This window comes from Anabrus simplex, chromosome 1, assembly GCF_040414725.1.
Source record: "Anabrus simplex isolate iqAnaSimp1 chromosome 1, ASM4041472v1, whole genome shotgun sequence".
Classification (NCBI taxonomy): domain Eukaryota; kingdom Metazoa; phylum Arthropoda; class Insecta; order Orthoptera; family Tettigoniidae; genus Anabrus; species Anabrus simplex.
In genome coordinates this window covers 1,491,080,097-1,491,101,473 of record NC_090265.1, presented here as the reverse complement: position 1 = coordinate 1,491,101,473, position 21,377 = coordinate 1,491,080,097, and the positions used below count along the sequence as shown (strand labels likewise).

The 21,377-nt window shown below is 41.9% G+C and overlaps 1 protein-coding gene across 1 annotated transcript in view; it reads left to right on the top strand.

The window, feature by feature from the left end:
* The window catches only part of LOC136858435 (cyclic AMP-responsive element-binding protein 3-like protein 3), a 117,173-nt gene that overhangs the window by 73,773 nt on the left and 22,023 nt on the right, over positions 1–21,377 (top strand). The window contains exon 4 of the mRNA XM_067137977.2: positions 6,799–6,970. Within this exon, the coding sequence (XP_066994078.2) occupies positions 6,799–6,970 (172 nt within the window). The remainder of the gene's footprint in view (positions 1–6,798; positions 6,971–21,377) is intronic.

Genomic DNA, 21,377 nt, shown 5'->3' with positions numbered 1-21,377 from the left:
TATTATTTTTTTTTTACAAGTTACTTTGCGTTGAACCGACGCAGATAGGTCTTATGGCGACATTGGGATAGGAAAGGGCTAGGAGTGGGAAGGAAACAGCCATGGCCTTAATTAGGATACAGCCCCAGCATTTGCATGGTGTGAAAATGGGAAACTACGGAAACCTATCTTCAGGGCTGCCGACAGTGGGGTTCGAACCCACTATCTCCCGAATGCAAGCTCATAGCTGCGCACCCCTAACCGCACGTCCAACTCACTTGGTCAAATATTGAATTACAGTAAAACTCTAATTGAAGGAAATAGTTTTGCTCAACTGCATCTAGTGGATATTTGTGGGAACCATATCAAAACACAGTGGTATGTTCATTTGTAAAGCCCTTAAATCAAACTTGGTTCATGGGGTGGAATTGTGGTTTTCAACAGGACACAAGAAGAGTGGTTGCTTCATTTCTGTTGCTGATTAATCATCTACTGTAGCAGTCCAGATCTTAGTCCTTTGGATTAGAATGGGTGGTCTTTGCTTGGTCTGTTACAATCTTATAAAGCATTGTCTGGCGAACATTTTATTGGGCGACCAATGGATCTTATTCCTTTAGCTAGTACTTGAGAAGTTCTGTGGGAAATCTTCCTGTATCCATTCTTCGAACTTGATTTTTCCATTTTTCTTGATAACCCTCTATATATTGTACTGCTGATTCAATTTGCCAGCCTAGAAAGCCAAGAATAATCGCCGAGAGGATCCGTCATGCTAACCGCATGACACCTCTTAATCTTCAGGCCTTCGGATTGAGTAGCGGTTGCTTGGTAGTCCATGGCCTTCGGGGCTGTTGTGCCGTGGGGTTTGGTTTGATTTGATTTTTAGTTCCTTCAATACAGTTTCATTTCTTTTATGATCCCATCGAGTACCTGTTGTTGTTCTCAAGTATTTCATCTCGTTAGTTGTAATTCTATTAGCATCGGTTTTTCTTATCATCCAGGCTTCACGGCGATAGCATAGGACTGGTCTTCCTTAGGTTTTATATACACGTATGCAGGTATATCTTTGAACTAAGAATGACTTCATAACCTGAAATTCTCTAAGTTTGTGTATATTTTTGTGCTTTTACGTGGTAGTCGGCTTCCTTTCTATAAAATAATTTATAACACTAATAAATAAATTCATTTACTCTTTCCACTAATTCATTGTTTACAAATTTTGCTGGGAATGGGTTCTTTCCCTTTAAAAGCCTTAATTTTAATTTTCTGTTGTGAAGCACTCATTGTGGGTTACTGTAGTCACGTTCTAGTTTGTGAACCATGGGCAACGGCTGAGTGGCCTCGTAAGTGGTCCTGAGAGTCGGGATACCAGTTACTATGGAATGGGAGTGGGCATCTCGGACATATTCTGAGTCCTGGCCCTCCTTGTGCTCAGGCGGCTAGGACTATACAATTCACCGGTGGTCCATAACCCGTTAGAGGAGAGATCCTCACATGGACTATGTGCAAGTAGGGCAGCATCCTGCTTCATGAATTTACCGAGCTCAGAACATTTTAAGCAAGCCTCGGACCTATGGGAGTAATGGAGTCCCACTCCCATTTGACAGGCGAGGGACTCCTTGGAAACAACTTGGCGAACGAAATGGAATTTGATGGGGAGCTATCAATATTAATGGGGCTTATGGAAGAAAGAAAGTAGAACTGGCTGAGTCAGCAAAGAGGATGCATCTGGATGTGCTAGGAGTAAGTGATATTCGGGTAAGGGGAGAAAACGAGGAAGATATAGGAGATTATAAAGTGTACTTGACGGGTGTTAGAAAGGGAAGCCCTGGGGTAGGGCTCTTTATCAGGAATACCATTGCACGGAACATAGTTTCCGTTAGGCACGTAAATGAGCGAATGATATGGGTAGATTTGTCAGTTGGAGGAATTAGGACTAGAATTGTGTCCGTGTATTCACCATGTCAGGGTGCGAATGAGGATGAAGTTGACAAGTTTTATAAAGCATTGAGTGACATCGTGGTCAATAGCAAGGATAGAATAGTGCTAATGGGCGATTTCAATGTGAGAGTTGGGAATAGAACTGAAGGATACGAAAGGGTGATTGGTAAATGTGGGGAAGATATGGAAGCTAATGGGAATGGGAAGCGTTTGCTGGACTTCTGTGCTAGTATGGGTTTAGCTGTTACGAATACATTCTTCAAGCATACGGCTATTCACCGCTACACATGGGAGGCTAGGGGTACCAGATCCATAATAGACTATATCTTGACAGACTTCGAATTCAGGAAATCTGTTAGGAATGTACGAGTTTTCCGCGGTTTTTTCGATGATACAGACCACTATCTGATCTGTAGTGAACTAAGTATCTCTAGGCCTGGGGTAGAGAAAGTGAAATCTGTCTGCAAACGAATAAGGGTAGAAAATCTCCAGGACGAGCAAATTAGACGGAAGTACATGGATATGATTAGTGAGAAGTTTCGAACAGTAGACAGTAAGCAGGTTCAGGATATAGAAAGTGAATGGGTGGCGTACAGGGATGCTGTAATAGAAACAGCAAGGGAATGCCTAGGAACAGCTGTGTGTAAAGATGGGAAAAGGCGAACATCTTGGTGGAATGATAAAGTGAGAGCAGCTTGTAAACATAAAAAGAAGGCTTATCAAAAATGGCTCCAAACAAGGGCCGAGGCAGACAGCGAGTTGTACGTAGATGAAAGACACAGAGCGTAACAAATAGTTGTTGAATCCAAAAAGAAGTCCTGGGAAGATTTTGGTAACAACTTGGAAAGGCTAGGTCAAGCAGCAGATTATTAAAAGCAAACGAAGGCATTTATGTTGACAATTGGGCTTCAGTGAGAATTGATGGTAGAATGAGTTCTTGGTTCTTGGTTCAGGGTACTTACAGGGTTTAGACAAGGCTGTAATCTTTCACCTTTGCTGTTCGTAGTTTACATGGATCATCTGCTGAAAGGTATAAAATGGCAGGGAGGGATTCAACTAGGTGGAAATGTAGTAAGCAGTCTGGCCTGTGCTGACGATTTGGTCCTAATGGCAGATTGTGCCGAAAGCCTACAGTCTAATATCTGGGAACTACAAAATAGGTGCAATGAGTATGGTATGAAAATTAGCCTCTCGAAGACTAAATTGATGTCAGTAGGTAAGAAATTCAAGAGAATTGAATGTCAGGTGGGTGATACAAAGCTAGAACAGGTCGATAATTTCAAGTATTTAGGTTGTGTGTTCTCCCAGGATGGTAATATAGTAAGTGAGATTGAATCAAGGTGTCGTAAAGCTAATGCAGTGAGCTCGCAGCTGCGATCAACAGTATTCTGTAAGAAGGAAGTGAGCTCCCAGACTAAACTATCTTTACATCGGTCAGTTTTCAGACCAACTTTGCTTTATGGTTACAAAAGCTGGGTGGACTCAGGATATCTTATTCCAACTGGATAGAGCCGAAGGAAAGTCTTCCATGTGGATACCAGGAGAAGTGGACAGTATGGAAAGCCCTTAACAGACTCCGTACAGAAGTCAGCAGAACCAAAATAAACTTGCGGAAGTTGGGCTTCTCAAGTGATTCATCACTTTGTGATTGCGGAGAGCAAGCAGCAGACGATGCAACATCTATGTCAGTGTGTTTTATGTCCTTTAATGTGCACTATGTAAGACTTGATTGCAGCCTCCCCCAACGCTATTGACGTCGCCCAATACTGGGCAAACATCATCTAGCTCTCGAATATTGTTGCTCTATCTGTGATTGTATAATAGACTTGTATATTTGTATAGTAGGAATGTAGATATCTTGTTGCTTTTTGTTAAATATCTGTAAGTACTGTTGGTACTTCTGACACGAATAAAGAAAGAAAGAAAGAAAGAAAGAAAGAAGTTAGAAGTAACAGACATGTAAGTAGCAAGAATGATTGCTGGTACAAACAGGTGGGAACAATGGCAGGAGGGTGCTCGGAATGAGGAGATACAGGCTAATTTAGGAATGAACTCGATGGATGAAGCTGTACGCATAAACCGGCTTCGGTGGTGGGGTCATGTGAGGCGAATGGAGGAGGATAGGTTACCTAGGAGAATAATGGACTCTGCTATGGAGGGCAAGAGATGTAGAGGTAGACCAAGACGACGATGGTTAGACTCGGTTTCTAACGATTTAAAGATAAGAGGTATAGAACTAAATGAGGCCGCAACACTATTTGCAAATCGAGGATTGTGGCGACGTTTAGTAAATTCACAGAGGCTTGCAGACTGAACGCTGAAAGGCATAACAGTCTATAATGATAATGTATGTATGTATCTCTTTTCAGTTTTGACTCATTTGCTTTGTAACTGTTAGGTTCTTCAGTTTACTGAAACTAATTTTGAGTAATAAATTAATCAACTACCTGAAAAAGGAAACTATAGTAACAGTATTATACTTTTAATTAAGTTGTTTCTTTTTCAAGTATAATACCGTTACTGTATGTTTTCTTTTTCAGGTAGTTTATAAATTTATTACTCAAACTTAGTTTCAGCAAACTGAAGAACCTAACAGTCATAGAATACTTTCTAGATGGCTTACATGCCTTGAATGAAGGTTTCATTTAATGTGTCTTGCATTTAGGGCTTGGCTGGTTTGGCAAACTAGATATCTCGAGTTACAAGAGATGATGGTTGGATGGAACTCTGGAACTTCGTGGTGGGAATATTTATATCTTTATTGCTTCATGTGAGGGACTTTGCTTATTGTTGTCAACAACCCTGTATACTTAGGTCTTTTCCATCATTATTGAGATTATATAACTGAGAAGGTAGCAGCAAACTATGTGTTATCATTTTGTTACCACTTCTGTAGTGACTAAAAATAGGATTTTAACCTCTTCCTCATTTCAACTATGGTACCTTAGGGCATCCCGTTTCTGTCTCTCAAATTCGTTCCAGGCTGAGTTGGGAATTGAATCTGGGAAGCTGCTATCTTAATTCTTTGACTACAGTAACAGATAGATGGAAGATTTAACTCGTGAATAATAAAGTTTTGTATCAGCCAAAGAATATTAAAAGTTTATTTTCTAGCAGAGGGTTCAAAGTTCTTTGAAATATCTTTTGGAGGAACTTCATATCATATTATGACCCCCTAAATTACTGGATTATTTTATGATTATGCTATTAACTTATGCAAGTACACTGCCGGAAAAACAAAATGCAACATCCTCAAGGACAAGGTAATTTTATTTACAAGCAATGTGACATCATTGCAGGAGTATATGATAACTAATCCAGACCAAATGAAGAACACGTCACAGTAAAGAGTGCCCAAAGAGTCGCATCAATACACAGTGTACGCCCCCCTCCCCCTCTGGTGGCAGTGCAGGTGTGTATTTGTGCATGCAAACGATCTATCTGTGATAGATTGTCCCAAGCATCTTGCATCTTTTGATGTAATTCGGCAATGGTTCTTGCAGGCTCTGGAGAATGCACAGGTTCCCGCTTCATAATGTCCCATATGTGTTCACTTGGCGAGAGATCCAGTAATCTTGCTGGTCTTGGCAATTGTTGTACACCACATAGAGCACGTTGTGTAGCAGCAGCTTTATGTGGACTTGCATTGTCCTGCTGAAAAAGCACTTCACCTTCCTGCCAGAAATGGTAGTAGCACGGGGATAGCAACCTGTGCAGTGTAGCGGGGACTGGTTAAGTTAACTTTCAGAAACATCAACTGTGACTGTGAGTTGTAACTGATGGCCTCCCACGCTATGAAGCCAGGGGTGGGATCTGGATGTCTGCGAATGCACTCCAGACCGCTCACCAGGTCTATGTCATACACGTGTATGTTCATCACTTGCATACAGACAGAACCTGCTCTTGTCACTGAAGACAACAGAGCACCATTCCCCTCTCCAGTCAACTCTTCCACGACACCAGAGTAGCCGTGCTTGGCGGTGTCGTGGTGTCATTGGTAGTGTAGCCAGAGGCACACCCGATCATAATCTTGCTGCAAGCAGACAATTCCCAATTATCCTTGGTGACACAGCAGGTGCAACACATGATTGAATTTCGTTCCTGGATGATGTTCAGTTGGCCACCGCTGCTCGCACAATGTGTTGATCTTGACGTTTGTCTGTACTACACGGACGTCTGAAGCCTGGTCTACAAGTGTGGGAATGTTCCACAGACCACTGCTGAAAGCAGTGACACACCACCAATACATTGTGCCCAACATGTGCAGCGATCTGTCGATACGTCCATTCAACTTCCCGCAGGCCCACAATGTGACCTCATTTAAATGGCTGCAGTTGTTCAAGAGGAGCACGTATCCTAGCATGAATGTTGCAAGCACTGTTCACTTCTAACCTCAGCACAGTTACTGCCTGCAGAGTCAAAACAGAGTACGCACGGATAGGCCTCCTGAATGCCATCTGATCACCGATGTCTGTAACAAATGAATCACTAACACCAGAACCTCTCAGTATGTACATATTATACCCTGGTGCCACTGAACACAGTCCTTGAGGTTTTTTTTTTTTTTTTTTTTTTTCAGTTGTGTATTTATATGTTGTAGTCAAATTAAAAGTCTTACATGTCATACAAATTAATTGGATGATACAAGATATTTTTTAAAGAAAATCATGAATGATTCAATAGGAACTGTTTGTTATGTGACATATAATTTAGTTGGCATTACTATTTAAACTTTAAAATACTAATACTATTCATATAAGAAGAATTACATAAGAAATTCAAAGAGAATATCAAGGACTACGATAATTCTTTCAATAATGAAATAGCCAATCCTGATCAGTATCAGAATATATTTACATGTTTTTTTTCTTCCTCTGTCAGCCGAAGAAAAGAGGTTACTCCAAAAGGAAGGTGTACACCTGCCATCTCATTATCCTCTTACCAAGCATGAAGAGAGAGAGTTAAAAAGGATCCGAAGGAAGATTCGCAACAAAATTTCAGCTCAAGATTCGAGAAAAAGAAAAAAGGAATATATTGATGGACTTGAAGATAGGTAAGTAAATTTTATTTTTGTAAATAATTTGAAATATCACAGCAATAACTAAATTTTAGGGGTATTAAACTGTACTTGTGTGTGTGTGTGTGCACGTGCATCTGTACATGTGTGTATGCGTGTGCAGCTTTTCACCCAGGGTGTGCCATTTATGCTCATCAGTTGGGCTAGCACGTCCTTTCAAAAACACTGCTCAGCAGTGGAAGACTGTCTACACAGTCTAGCTGAGCAAGCAAATAAGCATTGGTAATCTGCTAAAGGAGAAGCGATTCTCCGTTATCAAAAACATTTGTACTCCCCATAGAGATTACCAGTTAAAGCTTTCACAGTCTCAAAGGGTGCTGAACTTCCGGTAGCTCCAGCTAAAGCCAGTAGTAATGAGTCCTTTTATGCTAAACTAGAAATTACGACAAACAGCTGAGAACTCTTCGAGATTGCTGAACAAAGACATAATAACAGCAAGAACATAAGGTCTGCAAAGTACTAAAAAATGGCACACACTGTGCTGCTTACATCGAATGAAAAAGTAATTCCTACATGGACGGTGTATTATAGTCGGCCATTGAAAGAAAACCTATCCCAGCGAAAATCTTCCAGATACTCCTGCTATTGAAGTATCAAGTTTTACTCTTGAAGTTCAGAATTTTGCAAGAACAAAGCTCCAAGTACTGATGACATCCTGGCTGAACTATGGGTAGGGTGGAAACGATGTTCCTAACTACTACCTTCAATAAGATCATGAAATACAGGATACCTTGTAGGTGCAGAATGAGCTATTGTATATCGTATTAACACTGGAATTGACACATACTGAAATGCCAAAAGTAAAGTACAAGGCCCAGCAGGCATGAGCAAGTAATTATATAGGTCAAAATTCATCAGGGCTCAGCACTCATTCCCTTCCTATTCTGCTTTATCTTGAACTGACTCACAGCTGACCTTAAGCACCCTCCTCTGGAAACATTCTTTATGCAGATGCCATTGGCCTTGTAAGCAAAGACCGGGCAAGTTGGCCGTGCAGTTAGGGGCATGCGGCTGTGAGCTTGCATCCGGGAGATAGTGGGTTCGAATCCCACTGCCGGCAGCCCTGAAGATGGTTTTCCGTGGTTTCCCATTTTCACACTAGGCAAATGCTGGGGCTGTACCTTAATTAAGGCCACAGGCACTTCCTTCCAACTCCTAGGCCTTTCCTATCCCATCACTGCCATAAGACCTATCTATGTCGGTGCGACGTAAAGCCACTAGCAATATATATATATAAGCAAAGAACGCGAGGATCTAGAGAAAATGCTCAGTCAATCGAGAGCAGCTAGACACAGGTGGTCTGAAAATAAGCTGGCAGAAGACTAAATAAATGTGTTGTAATTTTACAAACACTCTTAATCAAAGTAACATACAGTAAAGTGTCAGTAATTTGAGGTGGACGGGACAGAGATGCCTGGACTATAGAAAAACTCAGACTTAAAAAATTACAAGATAAAGCCTGTGTACACAAAAAAATGTACTTACATTAAACATTACAGTCTTCCACTAAAAGAAATCTTGAAGTGTTTTGAAAATTTAAAAAGAAAACTATGAAGTTAAACATTGTAGCAACTACACAGTTAAAAAAAAATTAGGGGAACATGTTTTTGAATGTATGCCGTGCTCCACAAAACAAAACCTCACACCCAGGTATATTACCAACTAAACCTTTATTCTTTACTGTTGAAGTATACAAAAGAACATCAATAGATTCACGTTCATTTTCAGAACACAAACGGAAATGTCCAAATAGGGGCGAAAACAAAGTGATAACAGTCCTCCATGGAGGAATTTTATCACTGTTGGAGAGCTTTAGTATGGTGTATGTCCTCCACTAGCATTTACCACAGCTTGGCACCTACGTGGCATGCCCCGTATAAGTCGATAGAGGTCATGTTGCGGTATCAGGTCCCATTCATCAATGAGAGCTTGTTCGAGGTCTTGGAGAGTCTGTGGTGGAACACGACGTCCACGAGCACTTCTGTCAAGCCTATCCCACACGTGCTTGATGGGATTAAGGTCGGGACTCACTGCTGGCTATTCCATCTCCTGAATGTCTGGTTCTCACAAGACAGCTCTGGTGATGCGCACTACATGAGCCCTGGCATTGTCGTGCACGAGTACGAATTCAGGGCCAACATCATATGTGTGCGTGCATATGAAAAGGGACCAAATGTCGGGTATTGAGATAAAGGTACTGTCGTGTTCCATAATTTGTAACTAACATCATATAATTGAATTGAATGCCTCCGAAAGAAATTAAGGCCTTAAATTAGCATGTAATGTTATAACATAAGATTTCATAACTTTTCAGTAGAGCTGTTTAAAAATTTGTTTACTTTGTGACACAAATAACTACTAAACTATTTGGAAGTTATGCTGGCGTTTACATTTTCATGTTCACTGGTATTCTGAAAGAATTTTTGTAACAAAAATTACCAACATATTATTTACGGTCTAATTTTTTAGTGGAGATCTATCTATCGATGCTAAGTCTCTGTGGTTTTATGACTTGCAGAACGTCACTGAAGACAACTAATTGCAACACTTCTGCACTTTATAAAAATTATCACATACCGTAATGATCGTTAATCACAGACAGGGATATCAGTTATTCATGCTGAAGCTTGCGTTTTGGGCATATTATATGCCCTTTCACCATTTGGTCCCGATGTCCTACCTCTCCACAGTAGCTGCAGGTGGGTTGAGACCTCTTATTTTGGGAGAATTTTCTTGGAGTTGCTGGTTTCCTCTTCTGAGCCTTACTTGTTTTTTTAGGTGTTACACTTTTTGAAGAAGATGATGATGGTGTAAGTATTGGCAAAGGAGGAAAAACAAAAGCTGGCTTCATAAGATTTTCACTTGAGGTGGTTGGTGGTGGCATTGTTAGAGCACGGAAAGATGTTACAGCAGGACATAGTATATCTTTCTTATCTTCTGATACGAAGGGTCTAATTTTTTCATGTGATACATCTGTCTGTCGATGCTAAGTCCTTGAAGTTTGATGACTTGCGGATGGTCACTGAAGTCAGGCGGTGGATCTTCTGGAAGGATGGTGTAGGGTACTTCATCAAAAACTATGGATTTCTTTGTCAACACTACACCAGGGTTCTCTTTCATATACACAAAGTGATGTATCTGGGCTATTTGTGAAATGTTTTTCATTCCAGCACGGAACTTGTTTTGCCAGTCATAAGTAGGAATTGTTACATTTCCGGATTCTGTGCCAACAGCGACAGGAATAATAGAGCTAGAAACCTGATGACTTTTACGGGCCATATTAATAACATCTTCAATAACTTCACTTTCATTTTTCCGGAATGCTCTCTTGAAACAACCAAAATACAAATCAGGTTGAAATTTTGTGTGTCCCACTGGCAAAAATGAAATTTTCCAACTGCTGTTCTTTCCTGTCATAACTCTCCACATGAGGTATCTCATTAGAAGACTGCATCGGTATCGGAAATCTTTGGAACAGAGAGGGTGTTTATGAAACCTATTACCTTTATTAAAAGTGTCCAGCTAGGGTTTATTTATCATAAGATGAGATATCCGAGTCATCTTACGCTCGCGCAGCTGTGAGCGCGAGCGAGTAAGTGTGTGGGGCCCATGCTTACCAGGCGAAAAGTGGTCCCTTTTCTTATTAAATACCTCATGTTTCAGCATTGGTTTTTGTCAGAGGGCTTTTAAATTCACGCAGTGAGTAGATGATGGTCTAAGCAATACATAGGTATCAAAAATGAAAATTCGACATTTTACTCCCTTCAGTGATTTTTTACGATTATTTCGTTAACTGTTGACCAAGAAGTGGTCCCTTTTGTTGCGCATGCACACACATGCAGCAACCAGCACATGCTGTGTAGCAGTATCTGCTCGATGTACCCCGCAGCGGTATGATAACCACGGACAACACACGATCTGTGCGGCCATCAGTACTAATGCCACCTGACAGAATCACAGAACCTTGTCTGAATCGGTCACCTTCCTGGGCAACATTTGGCATGTACTGCTCACCATGGCATCTCCATCCACGTTGACATCCATCACGCTGTGTCAGGGGAGATCTGTACTTGTCTGTGAACAACACAGGTCTCCATTGGCGAAGTTGCCAGTTGGCACGGGTACGGGAAAACAGAAGGCAAGCACCGCGATGTTGTTGCGTTAAACGGGGCACTCGGAACATCTGGGTCGTAAGGACACTTGTCTTAACCTGTTCCTTACTGTCTGGTTGGACACTGTGACTCCAGTGACCCTCCTATGGTCTTTTTGCAGTTCTCTGGCAGTTGCTGAACGACACCGCAACATACAGATGGTCAGATATCGGTCATCGTGTAGGGTTGTCATGCATCCATGACCCTGTCCAACCCTCCTTGTGAATTGGCCCGTCTCACTGTAGCAATTCCACAAGCGTTGAATAACTGGCGGAGAGACATTGAGATCCACAGCAACATGACAAAAAGACCATCCTTCCTGGATCAAAGTGACGGCCCTTGCGACTTGAACCTCGTTAAGATGTCGCATGGGATGTGCTGGTTGATGTACAACATGTTCAAATGACCGCAGTAGTCTGTGTAACTCACGACGACACACGGACGCACCACTGTTCACTTTGTTTTGAGGGGTCACCTGACAGTTAAATGCATGGCTACGCCTACATATGGAGTATAACTTCGATTTGACAATACCCTGAGTAGTTAAGGTCTCAAGGTATGCTGTTCGACCATCTATCAAATTAACGTTCATATAACAGATGTTACAAAACATGTTTCCCTAATTTTTTGAACTGTGTACTTCAGTATTGATGAAAACAAAAACAAAAAGCACTCTTTGTTACGTTTTTTTTTAAATTTGTCTAGTATTTCAACAAACTGCATCATTCACGAACAGCAATGTCGCGCCACCATCTGCACAGCAGGTTGCCTGTCGGTGTTGCTTCGGGCCATTATTCGACATACCGGTAATGAATAGCTGCCTCTAATGCAGCATGTGCCTCGCTATGGTTCATCAGCAGTACGGTATCTGTCAGGTCCTTGTCACTTTCACATTGTGTTGGTACACTCATACTTTCTTTGATAGAGGTATTTGTAATTTCCAGCTGTTCATCACCTTTTAACCACTCCACTGCCAGCTACTAGACTGCATTAAGGTCATTTTCCAGGGTGTTGTGTTAAGCTTTTACCTCATATGACATGCTCACGCTCTGGAAACTGAAAATTTTTATTATTTTTGATAGTTAAAATTTTTCAGCTCAGATTTATGGGAATATCAAACTATCAAGACTCGAAATACTGAGACTGTATACCTGCAGGAAACCCCACTTAGAGAAGTAGATTTTAAGCATCTAGGATGAGTTCTCTCCAGAGTTATTGACACAAATGTCACTCATTGCATAAACTCTTGTTGGATGAAATGAAGAAACCTGTCTAGATTATTGTACAGTGGGAGAATTCCTGTAAAAATAAAAGCTAATGAATATAAAACAGCAATAATAACATCCTCAGTGTTGGCCTTTAAGAAAGCAACATGTAGATAAATTACATGCTGTTGAGATGGGCTGGTGGAATCACTGTATTAGGCAAAGTAAAAAAAAGTTTCAAAAAAGGTCCATTGTTGACAAATGTTACTAGGACAGGGTAAGATGATATGGTCATGCTATGAGAAGCGAGAAGACCATAAGATTTAGACAGTAATAGAAATAAGATTTCAGCCAAGAGGCTGACGAAGTTGTCAAACTGTTGTAGTTACAAAGACGCACACATGAAATGCTGTCAATTGTGTACAGTTTTATTTAGAAATTTTATACACACACGTACACACACACACACACTGATAACTGCCCTCTTGAACAAAACACTGTTGCAAAGAAGGAGAAGACTGCAACACTTGCATGTCAACCAACTACCAACCCAACGAAGTTTACATACTAGATAGACGTCACTGGATGTGCTCTTCTCCCCTTGACCGGATCGTGCCCTGTCAGGGATCGGTGCCGCCTTGCTGCCAGCCTCTTCCTCGGTAGTAGTCGATGCGTATTCCTCCTCATGATCAGATTGGCTGTGTCTTTAGAGGCCTCTCCTCCAGGTGGACTCATGGCAATACCAGGTCTACTCTGTATGTGCAGCTGTTGGGCAACTTGCTGCAGCTCCAATGAATGGACCTTGACAGGAGGGTTGGTCTTCAGTAAGTAGACACAATGGCCCAGCTACTTATCCACCTCGATGAGAGCAACCCACTTAGGTGCAAGTCCTGCGTGAAAGCCTCCATTCTTTTTAATGATTGGGTGGTTATGTTGCAGCACTTGTTGACCTGGTAGGAAGATCTGCGTCTCTTCGACATCTTGAGCCTTGGCCTGGGTAAGGGACCTCTTCTTGGCCAAAGCTTGTTTTCCTTGATGTCTTGCTGCTGCTTATGCTGCCACTCTGCTATGGAAACAGCTGTATCATCTTGACCAGAAAAGTGGGTAATGGACGAATCTCCCATAGCTGTTGACCAAGGAACACCTCCACTGGAGAATAGCCAGTGACACGGTTGATGCGTCTTCGCAGGGCAAAGAATGACTGCGGTATCTGACGGTCCCACAGTCAATGTCCCTTGTCTGTTAGATGGACCTGTAGCATCTTCAATCAATCAATACTGATCTGCATTTAGGGCAGTCGCCCAGGTGGCAGATTCCCTATCTGTTGTTTTCCTAGCCTTTTCCTAAATGATTTCAAGGAAATTGGAAATTTATTGAACGTCTCCCTTGGTAAGTTATTCCAATCCCTAACTCCCCTTCCTATATAAGAATATTTGCCCCAGTTTGTCCTCTTGAATTCCAACTTTATCTTCATATTGTGATCTTTCCTACTTTTATAAACGCCACTCAAACTTGTTCGTCTACTAATGTCATTCCACGCCATCTCTCCGCTGACAGCTCGGAACATACCACTTAGTCGAGCAGCTCCTCTTCTTTCTCTCAATTCTTCCCAACCCAAACTTTGCAACATTTTTGTAACGCTACTCTTTTGTCGGAAATCACCCAGAACAAATCGAGCTGCTTTTGTTTGGATTTTTTCCAGTTCTTGAATCAGGTAATCCTGGTGAGGGTCCCACACACTGAAACCATACTCTAGATGGGGTCTTACCAGAGACTTACATGCCCTTGCCTTTACATCCTTACTACAACCCCTAAACACCCTCATAGCCATGTGCAGAGATCGGTACCCTTTATTTACAATCCCATTTATGTGATTACCCCAATGAAGATCTTTCCTTATAACAACACCTAGGTACTTACAATGTTTCCCAAAAGGAACTTTCACCCCATCAACACAGTAATTAAAACTGAGAGGACTTTTCCTATTTGTGAAACTCACAACCTGACTTTTTACCCCGTTTATCAGCATACCATTGCCTGCTGTCCATCTCACAATATTTTCGAGGTCACGCTGCAGTTGCTCACAATCTTGTAACTTATTTATCACTCTATAGAGAGTAACATCATCCGCAAAAAGCCTTACCTCCGATTTCACTCCTTTACTCATATCATTTATATATGTATGAAAACATAAAGGTCCGATAATACTGCTTTGAGGAATTCCCCTCTTAATTATTACAGGGTCAGATAAAGCTTCACCTACTCTAATTCTCTGAGATCTATCTTCTAGAAATTTAGCAACCCATTCAGTCACTCTTTTGTCTGTTTTAGCTCCTGGTTCTGTCGTTCCGTTGGATTGGCTCTTGGGTTGTAGATAGGGGTGGTCCAGTGCTCCACACCCCATTCAGTCATCATTTGCTACCACTTCCGTGACGCGTACTGACTCCCATTGTCTGACAGAATGCATCTGGATAACCGTATCAGCTGAACACATCATCCTATAGAAGACTGGTGATCTGTCCCATTGTGGCTTCTGGTATCGGAAAGGCCTCAATCCATCTTGTGAAGAGGTCGGTGATTACTAGCAGTCCTGTTTTACCCCTTGATGGTAAGGACCCATCAAGTCCAGGACTATGACCTCCCAAGGTCATTGCGGCCGTCTTCCTCGCTGACTGGAATCTGCCTTCCTATTGCTCACCTTGGTGTAGGCACAGATGTAACACCCCTTCCAGGATGTCTCTCCGCATGTTGAACCATTAAAGAAGAATCTTCGTCGGATAGACCGATATGTGTCTTCACCTCCTGGATGTCCGGCTTCAGTGCTGTCGTAGAACTTCTCAAGGATGTGCTGTTTAGGGATCATCAGTACTGCAGGCATGTCGGAGAGGTGAGATCTATACATCAAGAGTCTTCTGTCAACCCAGAAGTTCTTGTAGCACATCTTGAATTCCCTCGGGACGAGTAGACTATCTGTGTTCTGTCTCCTAATCCACTGCATCATGGTCCTACAGGGCTTGGCATGTTCTTGCCATTGCTTGATTACTCCCAGATGAAGTTCCTTCTTTATAATCATAATGACAGGTTCATTGGGTTCGCTCTGGTGATTTTGTGGTAACTCCCTCTCGACAATGGTGCTCCTAACTTCAGGTTCCATCGCCGGGTGCCTAGATAAACTGTCTGCTCCTATATTCGTCGGTCCTGGAACACACATCGAAATCAAATTCTGCGATGGGTCACATCAATTTAGATTTTGAGCCAGAGACCGAGCTCAACGATTTGAGAGCTGCGTTATCGGTGTAGAGCTGGAACTTCCTTCCCTCCAAGTAGCCTCTGAATTTGCCCATGGCCCATACCACGGCTAAGGCTTCCTTCTCGGCAGTGCGGTAGCATTGTTCGGTGGGAGGTATCTTTCAACTGGCATACTCGATGTTTCTTCCACCGGCACTCCTCTCCTGGAATAACACTACCCCTAAGCTGGAGACCATCTGCAGGCACATCTTGCGTTGAGGGTCTGGATGGGCTAGGCTGGGAGTGTTGCATATCGCAACCTTAATGCTTTGGAATGCTGCTTCTTCAGTGCTGGTCCATCGGTACGGGCGGTTGTTATGGAGTAGATTGGTGAGTGGTATTACCTTCTCTTCGGAGTGTGGCATGAGGCTGCTATACCATCCACACAACCAAGGATCTGACGTACTTGTCGCTTGGTCCGCCGGTGTTCAGCTTCCTTGATAGCTTGATTCTTCTCCGGTAGTCTGTCTAAACCTTCGGATGTTAGGATATGGCCAAGATATTCTACGCGGGACTGGGCAAAGTGGCACGTCTGCAGTTGGTAGGTCAGTCCATGAATTTTCAGTCGTTTCAGCACTTTCTTCAGGTGTACGAGGTTTTCTTGAAAATTCTTGCTGTGGATTAAGATGTTGTCGAGATACACTTGGCAGAAATCTCCAACACATCCCCGCAATACCTTATCCATCGTTGCATGAAGATTGCAGGAGCATTCTTCAGTCCAAAAGGCATTACTGTAAGCTGGTACAATCCTCTTGGTGTCATGAAGGCAGTCATTGGCCTAGAACTTTCCTTGACCTCCACTTGCCAGTATCCGGATTTAAGATCCAGCATACTGAAAATCCTAGACCCACTTACTTGTTTCATTGAGTCTTTTCAAGTCGGGCATGGGGTAGGCGTCACTAACGGCCTTCTCGTTCAACTTGCCCAAGTCCACACACAGTTGATATTCCCCATTCTTCATTTTCGGTAGGGCGGTAGGTGAAGCCCAACAGGATGTAGAGGGTTCGTTGAGACCTTGCCCTTCCATCTCTTGGATCTTCTGAATGACAGTTATGCTTATCCTGTTGATTGGATATGGTCGTTGCTTGATGAGTGAGGAAGTACTGCATTCATTGGTGTGCGTTAGTTGTAGTCCGTCCTATTTTATTGGTGATAACTCCCGGAAAGTCCTTTCAGGCGTGTCTTAGCTCCTCTTCACTTGGTTGAAGATGCGTTAACTGGATATCTTCCAAGTCTACGTCGACTTCCACATCTTCACCTTGTATTCTATCAGAAAGTCATGACCTAATATGATGTCAGTTATTAGGTCCTGAATCACTGCAACGTTAATTACAGTAGGCATGTCCATGCATTTAGCAGTTAGGTTAGTCGGTAATTGGGGTTACCCCGTCCGCTGCTCCCACTACCCTTCCGAGATGGTGAGACTTCATAAGCTTTAGTAATCTGGCAACAGTCCCATTTACAAACGAGTGACTTGCTTGGCTGTCGAGTATGGCTGAAAAATTCTCGTTGCCTATCCTCAGGATGATAGCTGGGCGAGGTTGGTCTGTTCTGCTCACAAGCTGACCAATCCTTCTCATACTTAACCATGGTTGCTTGCCTGTCTGGTCTTGAGAAGCATTCCTGTTCCTGGTCCCATCCCCCCTCAATCCAGAATGGGCCGGACTTAGTTTTCCAATGCCAAAGTTGGGCATTTGTTCTTCAGGTGTCCTGTTTTTCCACACTAGTAGCATTTCTTAACCGAGCTGGTCTCTTCCGTGGCTTTGCTCTTGTGTTCTTCTTCCAGCTGGGTGATGATTCTATGCAGATCATCAAAGGAGGATCTCGGTTGCGATACCTTCACTAGGGATCTAATCTTATCGTGGAGTAGCTCTACAATGTCTGGTAAGATCTCGTTCTCGCTTCCTTCAGGGTGCAGCTGCTTGAAGTGCTGGTACTTCTAGGGGACAAACGCGCTAGCTCTCATGCTGGTGGGTTGTGCACCAGTCGGTAGCTTCCTTTTCACAGAGCTCTTCTCCCTTCAGAATTAAACGTAGCAAGGAATTCCCTCTTGAAATCAGTCCAGTTTAAGTTTTAGCCCTTCAAGTTATTCCACCAAGTAGCGGCTTGCCTCTTTAACTGAGGTGTGATGAGTTGAACGAACATGTCCTCCGGTGGATTAGTCCTTCCTAGTAGACTGACAGATCCCTCGATGAAGCTAGTCGGCTTCTCTTCCAGTCGCCCGTGGAATTCTGGGAGGCTCTCTATAATCCACCTTCGGGTCTAGGTGTTCTGTATTGCCAGATAGGTTTGAGGGGGTTGAAGGCGTGACGATAGGTCCTGTTCTCTTTAATCTATCTTCTGCCGCGTGAAGGATGCTTTCTCTCGTATTCTGAACATCTCCCTTGATGGTCAAAATCTGGTTTTCAAACCTTCCTTCAAGGGCAGAAATACGGCTCCCAAAATTTCTCTCAAGGTCAGATATACAACTTTTAAAATTTCCCTTGACGATAGAAATTCTCCTCTTAACCTGTTGCTTTATGCCGGAAAACTGGATTTCCACCTCCTCCTTGCGGTTAGTGATGTACCCTTCCAGCTGATTTACCCTACTATCAATCTGCTCAACCTGTCCCAGTTTTGACCTGATGTCCGATATCTGCTGTATTAATTGATTGGTGACGTCACTTTTGGGAATTCATCTGCGAAATTTTATAATCTACAGTTGAAATGTTCAATTCTAGGCACTGTTCTACTTTGTAAACCTGTGTATACACTTGAGATATTTGTTTAGTTATAACTGTACTAGATTCAGAAGTATTGTCATCTACTTTCGAAATCTGTTAATGTGGAAATAAAGTGTCTGTATCATGCTCATTAAGTTGGAACACATTGTAGTCATATTTACGTCCTCTTCTGATGACTAGTCCGGATGTTTGTCCACCTCGATAAAAATCTTTTGGGGATCTTTGCAGTTTTCGTTGAGATATTGTAGTAACCGTGTCTTCAGTGATTCTTATTGCCGTCCGTTGGAAGATTTCTCTTTACGAGCTCGTCTTTAAGTTGTTGTGTAGACATATTTTCCAGTATCATTTGCATTTTGTTCTGATTCCCACTTACACTTGTATTCACTACCGAAAATTACTCGTCATTCTTGTTGTCACGGTCGCCAATGTTGTAACTACACAGACGCACACACAAAATGCTGTCAATTGTGTACAGTTTTATTTACAAATTTCATATACACACACACTCACTCACTAACAACTGCGCTCTTGAACAAAACACTGTTACGAAGAAGAAGAAGAAGAAGAAGAAGAAGACGACTTGCATCTCAACCAACTACCAACCCAACAAAGTTCACACACTTGCCTAACGACTTCACGTTAAACAACTCAACTCCCAAGACTGACTCTCTATATACATTCCCTGGCTAGGCTTCTAGAAGAATATGACACATGTTTTCTCATAATTTTGAGTCTCCAATAGCTAGGGACCAGAAAAATTAGCATCTATTTGTTTCAAAATTTGCATCTATTTTTTGAAAATTAGCATCTATTTACATAGTTAAAATAATTGCATTTTATTATTAATTTTAACCATTCCAAGTTTATGAAGTTCAATTATTGTCCTTGGTTCATAAACAATACAAATTCATTGTTCAAAAGAAAGCATTGTCACTACTTCGGCATTGCCTTTTTTCCTAATTGCACCATCTGTCTGTAACCACTGTGTTGTAATGAGACAACACGCACTCTCTATCTACATTGTTTGTTGGGGTCCACAACAACTCAAGACATTATTTAGCAAATGTGCTGAACTCCGTCTGAACTGCAGTTAGTGCAAGCATGACATCACATTTTTCACTTTCTTTCATCTGCGTTTGAATTGCATGTTTCAGAGAACAGTAACCTGACCAGATATTGTTTCGTGAGAGATCTGTTACTCCAAACAATTTCTCAAGCTCATCTAATTTATCAGTGTTATTCAAAATTATATTTTTGGATACAGAGCTTGAGAAATTGACACAAAATGCTTATGGTCGGGGTCTTTAGCTTTCAGTGTGGCTAGCTTGCACTGTGAAGAATGAGCAGCTTTGACAAATGTGTCTCTACATGCAGCCTGCTGTAGAGGAGTGAGCTTGATCAAAGCATCATAGTTGCTGCAGAAAAATTTCCCTCACAAATTAAGGTAAAACTGGTGTCAAGGTTATGCAGTTTGGGGTAAAGGAGATAAGAGATAGGGTACAGAGACCCTTCAAGTTCAGTAAGGAGGTCAACCAATCCAGCTGCATGATCCGTGACAAAAACCATGTGGGAGTGAAGCCAATTCACTTCTCGGTCACTCAGATGAGTCAGGTACTTTATACCACAGTTATTGATGTCTTTTCATGTCAGACATCTTGAAAAATGTAACATCAGTAAAGTAAGCACTCAAATAGAAGGCAGCCTGAAACCAGCTATTCCATCGGGTTATGACAGGTGCAGGAAAAAGCTTAGCTTCCTTTGTAGCACCATACTTCGATGTTAAGAATTGTAAATAATTATATTTTCGCTTTCTTGTGTTCAAAAATGCAGACTTTACCATCACAACCACATAATTTGAATCTGTCATCACTGCAACCCAACTATTGCCAACCAAGCTGATCTTATGTGCCCAGCACTGTACATGCATTAAATGATCCCCTATGACCACACTTAATGTTTCATAACATTGGGTCATGTACGGGGCACTGTCACTAACAGACAATTTAACTACATCATATGGTACACTATAACTGCGCAGAGCTCCTAAAACAGCATGAGAGCAGTTTGTAGCATTTCCTGCATCAAGATAGTTCACAGAAACAACGTGCAGCTCTCTTTTCGATCCGGCTGGGACTTGGAATATGATAAAAACACAACAGCCCATTCTATCTGTAGTTTCATCACAGAGTATGTTGATGTTCTTCCCCACTAGAGCCTGTTCTTTTCTGGTGGTCAGATGCAACTTCTAGAAAGGAAGAAAGACCTCAAAATATAACAAAATAATTTAAAATTACTGGATCAGTTGGGTACGGGTAAGATAGTTCGATATGGAAATCGCACTCAAATTCGGTATCCTTCAATTTTGCGCGTGGTTTCAATGGCGTAAACCTAAACCGTACCCGATCAATGAAATTGAAACTTATCCGGTAAGTACAGTTCAATTAGAGTTCTCATACATGGCAGCTCTTCATTTGAAAACTCAGTAATCCAGGGTCTTAGCTCTTTGCTTTCCAGCTTTTCCAGAGGTATATTTGCTTTGGCAAATACTTCAACTGTGCGTTTTGAAAAGTTATCTCTAGAAATTTTTCGTCGTTTACATCTATCTTAACTCTGTAAGCACAGAAGATTGCTCTCTTTGAGACGTACTAGCAGCAGGGGTTGAACTTTCGTTATTGCGTCGCTTACCCACGTGTTTTTCAGATTTAACATGTTTCACAATGCTATCTTTTTTCCCCACCCAACTTGGCAATTACAATACTTGCAAATCACTGTCGCTGAATCTGTGGCATATAACCCATCCTTTGCATATTGGTGAGCCTTTTCGCGCGCAGTTTCTTCGTGCACCTCATAACCTTAACGATCACTAAACTTTCTACTCTTTAACTAGTTTCAATTTTGAACAACAGGAAAACAACGCTACGTCTATCTCATTATTTCCGTGACACTCGATTTACATTTCGATAATAATCGATAGAGATCATATTCCCCTTGTTATTCCCATTGTAAGTATCGATTA